Here is a 15,164-nt window from a genome sequence, read left to right as displayed (position 1 = left end):
CACATCTCTAGAAGTGTGCACCAGTCTAACTTTTATTAGAAACACTGCATGGGCATCATTCTGCAGAATGTTCTTAACACTGTGAGCAGGTTTAGAAAGGGCTGTTCTACTGTCCTTGCTCACAGGTGATGGAAACTCCCCTCAATACAGAGATCCTCTAGTTCCCTGGGGGGTGCAGAGGATGTGAGAACTGACACCCCATGTCTTCCTCAAAGATTCCCTGGTGTGGAGAGTCTCAGAAGACCAAGCCTCCTGAGCTAAGTGGAGGTCCTCGTTTACTCTGTATTGGCTTTGAACCACCCCACATCCTTCTGGCCAGGTCTTCTCGAGATCAAGATCCCCCAACTCCAGTGCTGTGAAATGTTTCATGAAAAAAAGTTGTGTGGTCAAATCAGTTTGAGAAATGCTACACACTCTAGCCCTCAGTTCTTGATCATAGTACACCACAATGTGAAAAAGTCTTGTGAACCTTTTTTCAGTCCAGAATTTCTTAAAATTATTTAAACAAATGAACTCGGGTTTGAATAATTTATTTGAATAAATAAACCCAGGAATCTTTTGCTTGGTTTAACAGGACTGGTTAATAACCCAAAGAACTAGTAGTGGGTGGCCCATCCATGTGAAATGCTAACTGACTGCTCTGGGCCTCATACAGCCCAGAAAGGCCTCGATATTACAGCTTGCCTTGGCTCCCCAGCACTCTTGCCCATGTGATTGGCATATTCCTTGAGGCCCTAAAATCTCTGAGGTTGATATCCAACAGTTTAAAAGAGGCTGTTAGGCATTGGTAGTAAAGGACTATAACCAAAGATAGCTAGAGTTAAAACAGTATCCAGGAAAGCATGGAGTAATTTGATGGTCCTTTATACTTACTACACTCAGATCCTATCCTCTCTTTCATGGTCCATTCTAGAAGAATAGCTTCTCTCTCTCTCTCTTTTTTAAAATTTTTTTATTTTTTTAAGGTTTATTCATTTTTCAGAAAAAGAGCATGGGGAGGGGGGAGGGGCAGAGAGAGAGGGAGACACAGAATCTGAAGCAGGCTCCAGGCTCTGAGTTGTCAACACAGAGCACAACACAGGCCTTGAACTCACAAAGTGTGAGATCATGACGTGAGCCAAAGTCAGATGCGTAACCAACTGAGCCACCCAGGTGCCTCTAGAAGACTAGCTTTTCAGAGGTGCAGACAGCTCAAAAAACCTTTTTGGGAGTAGCCCAATGCAGCAGAACACTGGCTCTGACATCAGAAAACCATTCAGATCAAACTTGCCATTCACTGGCTAAAATCAAAAAGACAGAAAGTAACAAATATTGGCAAGGATGTGGAGAAAAAGAAGCTCTCATACACTGTTGGTGGAAATATAAGTTGGTACAGCCACTGTGGAAAACTGTATGGAATTTCCCCCCAAAATCAAAAATAGAAATACCATATGATCCAATAATTCCACTATTGGGTATTTACCCAAAGAAAATGAAAGCACTAATTCAAAAAATATATATGCACCTCTACGTCTATTGCAAGAATTATTTATTATAGCCTAGGTATAGATGCAAACTAAGTGTCCAGTAACAGATGAATGGATAAGAAAGATGTGGTGTGTGTGTGTATGTGTGTGTGTGTGTGTGTGTGTGTGTGTGTGTGCTCACGTGACGGAATATGACACAGCCACAAAAAGGATGAGATGTGCCATTTGAGAAAACATGGATGGACCTAGAGTATGTTCTACTAAGTGAAGTAAGTCAGACTGAGAAAGACAAATACCATATAATTTCACTCCTATGTGGAATCTAAAAAAACATGAGTAAACAAAAAGCAGAATCGGACCTATAAATACAGAGAACAAACTGATGGCTGCAAGAAGGGAGGGAGATGGAGGGGTTGGGCAAAATGGGTGAAGGGAAATGGGGGGACACAGGCTCCCAGTTATGGAATAAATAAGTCACAGGAATAAAAGGCACAGCATAAGGAATATAGTCACTGATGTTGTAATAGTGATATATGGTGACAGATTGTAGCTATACTTGTGGTGAGCACAACAAACATATAAACTTGTCAAATCACCATGTTGTACACCTGAAACTAATGTCACATTGTGTGTCAGCTCTACTAAACAAACAAACAAACAAACAAAATCCCTGCCATTCATTAGCTGTACGACCTGGTACAAGTTACTTACCGCCTTTGAGTCTCATTTTTCTCATCTATAAAATGGGAATTTGCTATCGAAAGTAAAATGAGTAAAAGTGCCTAGCACAGTGTCAGACACATGGGTACTTAACAAATGCGAGTTCCTTTCCCTCCCTCTCTGAAAGTGACTTTCCAGTGCTCTTGTGACCAACTCGAGGTAGAGCTTGGCCTAGGGTCTAGATCTTCTGGAGCTCCATCCAATGCTTTTTCCATACTGTCTCTTCCCATCACAAGGACCAGGACCAATTCCCTGTGTATTCATTCGTTCATATGATATGGACAATATGGGCATAATAGATAGTTGATCCAGGGCCAAGGGGGGAAGAAATTCCTAACAAGTGTGTATCTCAAAATGTTTAATAGGATATTTTTTAAAGTTTTTGCCGTTGCAAAGAATAATAGAATATAGTTGTTGTACCCAAGATCCCATAATTTCTGGAAGTATACATTCCCAGTAGATGGCAGCATTGTTTCATTTACTTTTGTCTAAAAGGTTGACAAGCATATTGGTGGCTGGTAATGCTAGTTACAGTTTCACTAATGAAATACTGCCCCTGCATGCCCCTTTTCCTCCATTTAGTTTTTTTCTCCCTTGAAGAAAATAGACAAAAGTTCACATGTTGTCACTAAGACCTTTTCTCTTGAGTCAGTAGTGATTTTTTAAAAAAGAAAGCAGGGCGCCTGGGTGGCTCAGGCAGTTAAGCATCTGACTTCAGCTCAGGTCATCATGATCTCGGACTCTGAGTTTGAGCCCCATGTTGGGCTCTGTGCTGACAGCTCAGAGCCTGGAGCCTGCTTTGGATTCTGTGTCTCCCTTTCTCTCTCTGCCCCTCCCCTGCTCACGCTCTGTCTCTCTGTCTCTCTCTCAAAAATAAATAAACATTAAAAAAATTGTAAAAAGAAAAGAAAGAAATGTTTCCTCAGCTGACTAGGCTGTACTTCCTGTTCAGAGGCTACACATTCTTTTATAAGCCTGGTCTCAAGTGAGGGGCTCTGCCTTCAAATTCTTCCTTCCTTTGACCTCCAGTCACTGCAATCTAGCCAAACATTTGTTTAAAAACTCTCTTGGCTCTTAGGGCAGAGTTGCTTTGTGTTGGTCTTAAAGGTAGCTCCTCAGGATTTTAGCCTAACAGAAGCTGATCTTTAATCAATGTTCTGCAATGCCTTATAGAGGCGGTATGCAAATAATCCCCCATCCATCCCAGGGCAAACAGACTAAAGGGGGAAGTCCATGCCGCATTAACGTGTAAATCAGAGTGCTTTCAACTGACCCCTGATGGATTTTCCATATGCTTCTAAAGAGCTGAGCCTGGAAATGCAGAGGTTGAAAGACAGCTGGATATCGAATCTGAAAACTCTAAGTGTTCTTGGCCAGGGCTTACTGCTGACCTCTGTTTGTGTGTTGTTTCAGCTGTGTTTTTGGCTATGTTGGGGAGCGATGTCAGCACCGGGACTTGAAATGGGAACTGCGCCACGCTGGCCAAGGGAGACAGCGGCAAGTCACTGTGGTGGCCGTCTGCGTGGTGGCGCTCGTCTTGCTGCTGCTGCTGGGGCTGTGGGGGGCGCACTGCTACAGGTGACCTTTTCTATCCATTGGCACTTCCTTTTTTTTAGTGTTTGTTTATTTATTAGACAGAGAGAGAGCGCGTGAGCGCGCGTGTGCATGCGGGGGAGGGGCAGAGAGAGAGGGGCAGAGAGAGAGGGAGAGGGAAGGAGTCCCCAGCAGGCTCTGCGCTGTCAGCACAGAGCCCCATGCGGGGCTTGATCCCATGAACCCGTGACCGGTGCCCAAACCTGAGCTCAACTGACTGAGCCCCCGGGCCCCTCCATTACAACCTCTTTCTTGCTCCTCCCAGGAGAATGCCTGCCTCCCTGAGATGAACTTTTGTTACAGACTTGCTACATTTATTTAAAAGGTGTCGTTAACAATAAAAGACAACAAGAAATGTCTCAGGATTTCACTGCTCTGAAACATCAGTGGTTTTACTTTTCCTTGTTCCACTCCAGTCTTTGTCAATGTATCTGTGTTGTTTATGGGGTTGTTAACCGAGCATAATGCATTTTTACATTCCACTTTTTTCTCTTAGCATCACATGCTTCCCCCCATAGGCTACCTAATTAATTTCTCATGGCTGTCTTCCACTGAGTCAATTTTCTGCAAATTATTACTTCTGTTCAAGGGAATCAGTATTTTCCCTCACCCAGAAGTTCCTTCAGTTTTGTTTTTTGAGTAATTTCAAGGTGAAACTTAAAAACTGTGGAACAAAAATATTTATACATTTAATTAAAAAAATAATGCTACATTAAGGTGAAGGAATAGGTATCACATTGTTTGCTTATTTTCCGTCAAAAGTTTTTTTAAAAAAATGTTTATTTATTTTTTGAGAGAGAGAGAGACAGAGTGTGAGCAGGGGAGGGTCAGAGAGAGAGAGAGACATAGAATCTGAAGCAGGTTCCAGCTCTGAGCTGTCAGCACAGAGCCTGACGTGGGGCTGGAACCCACAAACAGCGAAATCATGAACTGAGCTGAAGTCAGATGCTCCACTGACTGAGCCACCCAGGTGCCCCCATTATTTTCCATTTTCTAAAAAAATGACATCATCCTCCACCATCATCAATGTTGAAAAGCATTTTATGTGCTATTGTAGTTTCTGCTGTACAAAACTATTGAGTCAAAACGCGTTTGGGGTAAAGAGGACTTTTTATCTAATTCAGTTTCATCACTATATGGCTAAAGAGCCTAAGTCTCATTTAACAGTCCCAGTTCTCTGGGAATGTAGGAAATACCTATCCCACCATCTGCAGATAAAAATTGAATCACGTTTACCAGCGCTACACAACCATTCAGGAGGCTAGTGTTATGCATTGTGGAGAATTTCAGAATGTCATCCAAGATGTGCTTGTCTGAGATCCTGCTATATCTTAGTGTTGTGGCTAATAGCATGGGCTCTAAGAGTCAGACTACACAGGTATAAGTCTCTGTCATGCTTAAGTAACATCAGGCATGTTATCTAAAACCTTTGTATTCATTAATTTCCTTTGCTATAAAATGGAAGCAAAGAACAGTACTTATCTCAAGAGTTATTGCAAAATTAATTGAATTAAAATAACTAAAGAGTTTAGTGTAGAACTGGCATATAGGACTTAATAAACTTATTAATAAACTTAATAAACTATATGTTATTAAGATGATGATTTTTTTAGGAACTGTAATCTTCCCCTAAAGACTAACATGTTCTAAACCCTTTTATTTACATCTTGAGAGACAAGATTCTCAAGCACAAACTTGAAATTTGTAATTCAGAGTGCCAACAATAACCATTTCACTTTTTAGCCCGGTACTGGATTTGTGGAAAGAATATCGAATAATCAAGATTTATTCCATTGGACAGAATGCTGAAAGAAAAGTAGATGCTTGGCAAATAGTGAGGAAAAAATGGAAACAAGAAACTCAAGTTCATGTGTGCTATAATTATTAAGTATTTTTTCTTATTCTATGGGCTATGACATAGTAAATAAGTTTTATGTTCTGTTGATGTTCTTCAGAGCTCTGGGTTGAAAGCTAGTGTCAGATTGCTGGCTTTTTGGACTTAGAACTCAAAGACCAGCTCAGCTGGTCTGTGTAGACTTTATATACAAATAAGAACATTTTTGGCTTCTGACCCCCATTTACCTCAGTCAAAAGTGATAAGAACTATTTCTTCACACACACACAAAAAAAAAACCTCATCAGAACGCCTTCTTTTACTTTTTACTGGAATGCATCCAGAGCTGCAAAGTTCTTTCTGAGCAAATCTATGGTTACTTACTTAATAGTTCTGGTCAGTGGAACTGATAACCCAAATTTTCAGCTATGTGTTTGACTGCATTTGTACTCTGCTGTATTGATTCTGAGAAGATCAAATTAAAACTGCTTGTCTAAATATTGTCATGTCACTAAAGTATACCAGTAAGTACAGATCTTAGGCATGTTGAATGATTTTCTTTGATTTTTTTTATATTGTTTATTTTTTGAGAGAGAGACAGAGTGTGAGCAGGGGAAGGGACAGAGAATGAGGGAGACACAGAATAATCCGAAGCAGGCTCCAGGGTCTGAGATGTAAGCACCCAGCCCAAGATGGGGCTTGAACTCACAAACTGTGAGATCATGACCTGAGCCTAAGTTGGATGCTTAACTGACTGAGCCACCTGGTGCCCCTGAATGATTTTCTTTAAAGAGTTATAATCAGTTATTTCCTCCTTTTGTATTACCCCTTGCATGTCTTGTCTAGATTGAGCACTTAACACTCTTTGGTATATCTCTCAAAAGTTTGTTTGTGGAACTAAGTAATTTTTTAAATGTTGTAATATTACTTCATAAAGCTTGATTTCTTGGAAGGACCCCCTTGTAAGAAAATCAACAGGAAGACTTCTGTCACAAACTATAACTTTGTTACTTTGCAACTTGGAACTGTTTCTATTATCCACTTGCTTCAATATTTTCCTTGATGCCTTTGATTAAAAACAGTAACAGCCCGTACCACCACCCAGTACCATCTGTCACACTGAACTCACAGTTTCTAGAATGGTTTTCATAGGAGTGCATACCTTCCTTACTACTCTTGATCAGATGTCCAGGCAGGCCTATTTGATAGGTGGTCACACTCCTAGAGGGACTTAGCTGCCACCTGCCCAAGACAGCAGCACTGTTTCGGAATCTTGAGCTGGCTAGCGATCTTTGCCATAACATTTCCTTCATTGCCTTGCATTAAATGGCTGTTCAATACATTATGTACCCATCTCTCTGCCTCTAGAGGCTACTGCTTTGGAGACAGGGATCGCAGCTTAATATTAGATCTCCCTCCCTTAACTTCCCTTCCCCTCAGTGCATGACACCATGCCTTCTATAGAGTTTGTGCTTCGTGTTTGTCAAACAAATAAGTGTTTATAAAGCTAGATTTGGAGGCGAGAGACCTATTCTGTTTCCTAGCTTGGCAAGTATGGGATAGTATCCTCTTGGGTTCTCCACTGTGTGTCCTTGCATCTGATGCTTTTGAGCAGCAGAGGGCGCCAGGCCAATGGAAGAGGCCTACGTTTTGTGTCATTGTGACCCAACTCCTAAGTTGCCTTTGGTCGCTGTGTGCCTTGCGTGAGTCACTGCTATCTTCTAGTCCCACTGGCTTCAATTATAAAATGGAGCTAACATAGTCTGTGTCATAGGTGCCATGATATTATTTCCATAGACACTCCCTGCCGCCCAAATTGTAAGTCCATTAAGGTAGAGACTTTGCTGTTGTTTCTCCACTTCTTTATCCCCAGTACTAGGGTAGTACCTGGGATATAGTTAGTAGTCAGTATATACACATGAGTGAATGAATGCATGGCTCCCTGCCCCCTGGCCCACAACATCTCAGAGAACCTTGGAAAAAATGAAATATCATCTGGAAAGTTCCAGAGAAAAGAATACCTTAAAAACCCCAAGTTATGCTCCTAGCTTTCTTAATATTTCTTCTCTCTCATACATTGTAAGTACCTATGTTTCAGTAGCAAAAGCGGTTGTCCCTGACCATCACTAAAAGGGCTCTGGTTGTGTTTTGTTTTGAAATTGTCTCACATTTCGGCTTCATTGCAGAACTAAGAAGCTACCATCAAAAAGTTTGAAGAATCCTTATGAAGAGTCGAGCAGAGAAGTTAGTAGGCCTACAGACAGCGAGGCTGGGATGGCCTCTTGTCCCCAACCTTGGGTAATGTGACCGAAGGACATGAAGCAAGAAATTGGCTTCATATGGATCCTAGTTCATTTTTTTCTCATTATTTTTTTCTGTCATGTACCTTCTTTCTATAACTTACACTTTTATGGATGATGTTAAAAGTCTTTCCCAATTTTTAGGTAATCTCTTTCAAATGGATGTCTTAAAAACCCAAGATTATGCTCTCATTTTTTTTTTTTTTTGTATCTTCTTTCTTCTTCTGGTTTCTCACTGTAGATGTTTATTTATTTATTTATGTATTTATTTATTTATTGAAATACAGCTGATGCTCTAATTTTCTTAATATTTCTTTTCTTCACATACATTTTTAAATCTGTAAAATTCAGCAGCAAAATTGTTGCCAGACTTAGCAAATAAAAATATAGGATACCTAGTTAAATTCATACTTAACACTGAATGTTAAATTTAAATTCAAATTTAACGTGGTGTCCTATATTTTATCTGGCAAATCTACACATTTTCTTTTCTTTCTTTCTTTTTTTTTTAATCTACACATTTTCCTAAAAGCATAATGATTGGGAAGTTCAAAATGCTTCATAAATCACCCACTTCAGCAGTTGATCTTGGAACAGTACACGGCAAGTTTGGGATAGGCTCAGCTCTCTTAAAACTGTTGGAATTTCCATTTCCAGACACCTGTCAGAGTAACTTGACTAGTTTAGTGTACTGCTGGCAATATTTGTTGTATACATTGCAGATAAGGCTGGAATATGTGGCAGATCCATGGGGGTGGGATTGAAACCTGCGGGCGAATAGGGAAAAGATTATTAGGAAGATGTTACAGAAGGGTGGAGGTTGCCTCCATTCCCACACCATTTCCCCACTCTCCCACCTTCACTTCACTGTGCTTTCCCAGAGAATAGCTTTCTCATGGCCACAATTTTACCTAACAGGTGATCATTGTCCCTGCTTCTTATAGGCATTCAGTGTATACTTATTTTCTGGCTGAAACTTGAGTACACAAACAAAGTAAGCAATGTGAAGTCTAGCTTTACCCTCCTAGTAATTGGCTGTCTAATCTTCAGCAAGTCATTTAACTCCTGTTTCCTCTTCAGGACACGGAGGCGTTTGGATTCAGTGGCCTCTGAGACCACTTCTGTATCTCCAGATTTAATAAGTGTGTGCTTCTGGGTGGACTTACCTATAGAATGTCCTCAGTTCTTTGAGACCTCATGACTATGCAGACTTCTAAATGACCATTGTTGCATCTGTTGGTCTAGATGGTATTTCATTCAGGTTTTGGGTAGCAAGTTTAATTCATGTTGTTGAAATCATGGAAGAGTGAGAGAAACAATCTCTATCTAGTTTTTAAAAAATCAAAAACACTTGCCACTGTTATGAGCAACTTGTTGGCTAAGAGCTATACTAGGAGGTCTCAGGCTGCTGAGCTCTGTCCCCCTAGCCGTCCTGTCTGCCGTAATTGTCATCAACACCAACTGCTGCTGTAGATATTAGTGGGAGTGAGAGAGAGCTGAGCGTCTGAACTAGCAGGAGAAGCAGCAGAACCAAATCTGGTTCTATCAGCTGCCTTCCCCAGCTCAGCCCAGAATTCTAGGGCTTATGTTCTTCTGGAAGAAACACATGTGGCTGGAAAATTTGCAGTGCAGAGGACTGGATTTTGACTTCAGTCAGAAATAATGAGTATGAGCCCTTAAACAGTGGGTCATGTAGTGCTTTTGCAATATATTGCTACAGAGAGACCATTAATGAAGAGAAAGCAGTGAAAGATAATTAGCACTGTGGAAAATAAGAAAATGAAAACACATGTTCATGGGATTCACCAACATTTCTCTCCCTAGTCATTATTCTTCCTATACTTTTCTCAAAGGGAAATATTAGCAGGGAGGTTTTTTTGTTCCCTTTTCCTCATTGTATTTCTGAGTCTGGGCTCGTTTCTGTAGAAAGCCCATTTCTGAGCCAGCAGAGCATGATCAGCTAAAATCTTGGGGTAGTCCCTCCGCTGGGTTACTCACTAGTGAGGAAGGACTTGCAAATTACATCCTTTGTCCTCCGCATGAGATAACTTATTTTCTTTAATTTTATCATCAATCTTTATGTGTGTGTGTGTGTGTGTGTGTGTGTGTGTGACCAATTCTTTTTTTAAATGTTTATTTATTTTTGAGAGAGAGAGAGCGAGCATGAGCAGGAGAGGGACAGAAAGCAAGAAGGAGAGACACAGAATCTGAAGCAGGCTCCAGGCCCTGAGCTGTCAACACAGAGCTTGATGTGGGGCTCAAACTCACAAGCTGTGAGATCATGACCTGAGCCTTAGTCGGATGCTCAACCGGCTGAGCCACACAAACACCCCTTGATCTATTTTTTTATTGATCTATTTTAATAGCTAATCTATCTAGTGTGAATGTGAGCCAGTGAACTCTGGTTAGCCTGCATTGCAAGTGCCCAGTCAATTGTGGATAATACCATAAGGACAAAATAATCAATTTTTTGACCAAAGAGAAATGCTGGATTTTTCTGGGCCTGCCTTTTAGAATTCTTGTTCCCAAGCTCTTCAACTATGAAAAAGCATTTGGTGGATCCCTGAAAAATAGTAGTTCTACTATTAGTTATTATTACCCATTAATGACCCCAAATTCCTTAGAACTTGGTAGCAGGTTTAAATGAATTTTATAAACTAAACACATACACATATTTGAACAGTTGGATCACATACACATATGAGATCTTATTTGGCTCTTGGGCAATGGTTAGAACACTTATGGATTCTTGGATTGCTTAAAGTAAAACAGTGGTATCCTTGGGATCCATGACCCAAAAGTTGGGATTCCAGAATTAGAATAGGTTCTTCAGTAAAGCCATTGGTAGTGCCTAGTTGCTTTAATAGAGTATTCTCTATTAAATGGCTAGTATGTATGAGTAGAGTAGTATGGTTCCTGAATTTTCCATTAGCCAGAACAATAAATTTGGCAGGGCCTTTCAACTTTCACATTCCATAGGATGAACATAATGAAGCCATAGACTTTGGTTTAATGTATGTTGAGATAATTTGTGAATTATAGCAATGTCCTCTCTCTCCTTCCCTCTCTTGTATTCTCTGCAGTTTGTGGTTATAAAGGAACACCAAAATCTCAGGAATGGAAGTCAACCTATGGCCCTCAAGGACAGTGAGGCAGCAGATGTTAGCCAGTTTTCCTCTCGGGAGACAGGTGAATGGCTATCTTTACTTGGATCCTGAATGTTTTCCTTAATGTGAAACTCTCAAAGAAGCACAGAAACAATGGTTAAGCTGTATAAGCTATGCGAGCAGCTGGGCTATATTGGAATGCCCTAGAACTTTAGAGAAATGTGTTTGGATTGGATTCCTATCTTATGTGAGGTTAGCACGTTTGCTCAAAACTCTGGTCACATAACAGTCTGCTAGATCACTTGGAGCAAGCACACAATGAGTGACTCCTTACTTGAATTAAGTTGGGTTTTGAGGTCATTCTTGGGGTTTGGGATCTGTATTGGTAGCTGTAGGTGTAGTTCCAGTGAAATTATAAATGGCTCCAAGAAAATGTGTTCTGTGTTCTACTAGGAAGGTTCTTCTGAATTCAAATTGATCTGGGGGTCCTCCTGGGGATTTGGGAGTGTTCAAGTCTTCTCAGGAGCTAGCCCTCAGCCAGATGCCTGGCCATCTGTGAAGTCCATGGCTACTGGGAGAGGGGCCATAAAATCAACCCAGGTTCTCAGGCTTCTCTGGAACTCAGTCTGCTTCACGTGGAAATGGAGTTAGACACCCTTTAAAATAATACTGTTGCCAAGGGTTGCATTATGACATCTTGGGCATGGGTCTCAGATGTCAGTTTTATTTCATAATTCAGAGGACAAAGTTGAACATGTTTTGAATCATACGCTGTTAGAAAGGTTCAAAGAAACTTTGAGCCAACATAAATAGTTTCTCTGCTGAGAGGGGCTTCAACTCTACTTATATTTTTTGACATTTGCTTTTTGTAAATATGCTTGTTACCATACTCTCCTCTTCAGACATCCATATGGAGAGAACATGGGATTCTTGTTTTGAAAAACTCACTCTACACTTCTGTCTCATACATGTATTGTCATGTAACCCAAATTCAGTAGAAGTTTTTTTCCTTGAGGGAAGCCTTGGATATTATGGTACACTTAAGAATTGAATAGTAAAATTACAGTAAATATAGTTTTACATATAAACTGTTATTAGTGTTGTTACTTGTGTAATGAACACATTTAGCATTTTCAAAAGTTACTTGGGTTTTGTTGTTATTACTGACATTATTAGAAAGTAATGAAGTACCTTGTAGTTACATATTACTTTTTCTTGAGGAGGTAAAAGCATCAAATTCTTTATTGCGTAAGTAATTCACTGTCAAGGTACGTATAATTTTGCCAGTTAATCAGTAGCACAATGATTTGACCAAGGCATGGTTAAACTCAAGAAAGAACTAAGAACTTGGTTAGCTGAGTACACAGGAAGAGATTAAAATATCTCCCTTTTTGCTCACTCTGCTGCAGTTTGACCCATTCTCTGTGGGCCATTCATAAAGCTGTCTCCCAGTATGAGTGATCACACCCCCCAATCATGTCCAGCTGTCTCATAAATATATGTGGTGGAAGTGCACAAAAAGATCCGCAGTAAGGAAATAGAGTGGAGAATGAGATAAAAGATTGAGACTGGCTCTGAGCCAATTCCTTCTCTGCTCCTGGAAAAACCATTAAAATACAGGCTGTGCTGGTGGTGGATCCATGGAACCATGTTCATTGACCTCAACCAACATCAGTTGGTGCAGGTGAAGTTAGCACTGTGCTAGGGGCCGAGTGCCATGCTAGGGCATAGGCATGCAAGTGCATTTAAAATCTGGCCTCTGTTCTCAAGTCTCCCAGATGGGGAGAGAAGTGCACAGAGAAAGTTAAAATGGAATGTCAGGTAGGATTGCCTTTGAATCGTCTCATCCAACCAAGACTAAGTTTTAAAAACATTGGATCCAGGTAGTCTGAGAATGGATTCATTATGTGCCTCATCTTTTAGGCCTACTCTCCAACCACTATTATTAGGGCCTCTCTTGCTGGATATTGTGAATGATGTGAATCCTAAAATTCCTTTTTCCTTTTGTATAGGGTCAGTGCAACTGCCATCACGGAGAAATGAACCCCAGGTGTACATGGGCGCAGAGCAAGGCTGCTGCATTCCACCATCCAGTGATAAAGGCTCTGGTCCCCACGGAATGCAGTGGGGTTTTCATCTCCCTTCCTGTGAGGCACAGCCCATTGCTCTGGGGGTTGAGAAGTCACAATCTCTCTTGTCAGCAAACCCCATACTGCAACAAAGGGCCTCAGATCTACCACACCAAAAGAAGCTGACTCAGTGAACACTGGAATTGAAAGGAAGGTCAAGAGGTATAAACTGTATTGATAGACAGTAATATTTCACTTCAAAAAGGATAGAGAAAATACAGATTTTGGTTTCACAGTCTCTGCCACTAATCACCTACTCAGCATCCTGGAGACAAATAGGTAGTTGTGCTTTTGTTTCTTCCTCCAAGCAGTCCGCTGCAGATTTTCAAGTAAGAGTCACAGTGAGAATCACTAGGTAACTCATTAGAAACCAAAGTACATAGTGCTTTGTACACTGTGTTGTCTTCAATAGTCAATGCAGATAGATATTTTTTTTCTCTGCAGCCCCAGAAGAAATCTGGGTTAAAGTAGGCAAACACACTGGCTCGGTCAGTTGTAAGGTAATTCCTTTTATCTGGACAGAACATTTGGCTCAATCTCATAAAATGATTAGAATATTAAAATTACTGGTATGATACATTGTGGGCATTTAACTTATCATTGGTGTGGTCCATGCTGGTAATATCACAGAATAAAATTTGAAAACCAAATCAAAAAATGTACTGAGAATTTGATTTCTTCAGAATTAGTTGGCTTATGTTTTCTCTTTTAAAATCTTTGAATGAAAATATTTTATTTTAAAACATTACCCAAGAGACATCGGTGTTTCTCAAGCATTGCTATCCTTTCCCCATGGAATTTTTTTCAATGAAAATGGTAAATTTTCCCTTCATGCATTTGCACAGAATTTTTACCTTTTTCAAATATGAGATTGTAAGCAAATTTCCAGATTTATTTTCATTTTGAATAATCTCTACTAATTATTTAAATAAAATCATTATAAACATAAACATCTTATTGTATTCCTGGTTAAGCAATAAATTATAGTGTAAGGGATATTAGAGTCAAACCAAAGTGATTTGCCAAGCTTCCTATTTTTACACTTCTAAAAATAATTTTGAAATCTATCATTGTAACTTTATAAAGTAAAACTACACAAGGTGTTCTAATTAAATCTCATTCTTGTAGCTAAGACATTGTTACTACCATTATACAACCTGATACAGTAAGTGTAGACTGTTTAGGCTTTTGGATTATTCTGTTAATGCATTAGCTAATCCCTTTGCTTATCTTTTCTTGTGTTTCTCTTCAACTCCTTAGACTTTGGTTATACCGGAAGTCAGAATAAAAAGGAGCTGAAGCACAACTCTTTGGGTAGATACTTAGATATTTTGGTAAAGATTTGGTGGTGAGGAGGGTAACTTAGATAATTGTTCAGTATGATCCCTCTTCCAGTGAATTCAGATTTTTCTGTACTCCGTATTAAGTTTTGCTTTAATTGACAGCCGATACCCTGAAGGATCATAAGATCTATTTTTTTTTCCTAATGAGTGAAATGACCTCAGAAAACAATACTCAGAATGTTCCCAATTATGAGGAAATTATATTCCTAAGTGTGAATCCTATTTATCTTCCAAAAGTGAGCATTTCTGAAGCTTTAAAGGTATAGAGTATACATTTTTAAAAATTTTTACTATCTCTTTTAGGATTTCAATGATAACTAAAGAGATGACATGAGACCACCGTAGCTCATAACATAACATTACCTTTGAACCAGAAAACCCTTGTTTCCTTCAAGGTTTTCAGTGAACCTGATTTTTCATAAATTGGGAGCATGTGAAGTCCTGAACCAGGCTGTAACATTGGCTCCCTGGTCAGATTAAAGAAAAAATGTACTTCGTGTTCTTTAATCGACAAGTCACCATGAAGAGATGGCTTCTTTTCTTGTGGTTCCACTTTTCTACCAGAAATATCCTATTTTAAAAACTTATGTTTAGAAAAGAGCATTTTCATCTAAGATGTTTGATTTGCATTTTTTTCCCAGACCATTTTTATTTCTTGACTCTTACCATCTC

General features: G+C 39.8%; 1 protein-coding gene across 1 annotated transcript in view; it reads left to right on the top strand.

Annotated features, from left to right (window-relative positions):
- The window catches only part of EGF (epidermal growth factor), a 96,396-nt gene extending 82,297 nt beyond the window's left edge, over nucleotides 1–14,099 (top strand). Inside the window, 5 exon segments of the mRNA XM_027062510.2 lie at nucleotides 3,600–3,764; nucleotides 7,800–7,911; nucleotides 10,997–11,102; nucleotides 13,033–13,226; nucleotides 13,228–14,099. Of these exon segments, the coding sequence (XP_026918311.2) occupies nucleotides 3,600–3,764; nucleotides 7,800–7,911; nucleotides 10,997–11,102; nucleotides 13,033–13,226; nucleotides 13,228–13,275 (625 nt within the window). The 3' untranslated portion in view covers nucleotides 13,276–14,099.
- Nucleotides 14,100–15,164: the final 1,065 nt, after the last annotated feature.

This window comes from Acinonyx jubatus, chromosome B1 (genome assembly GCF_027475565.1).
Source record: "Acinonyx jubatus isolate Ajub_Pintada_27869175 chromosome B1, VMU_Ajub_asm_v1.0, whole genome shotgun sequence".
Taxonomy (NCBI): Eukaryota; Metazoa; Chordata; class Mammalia; order Carnivora; family Felidae; genus Acinonyx; species Acinonyx jubatus.
The sequence above is the reverse complement of the archived record's forward strand: the minus strand, read 5'-3'. Positions and strand labels throughout refer to the sequence as shown.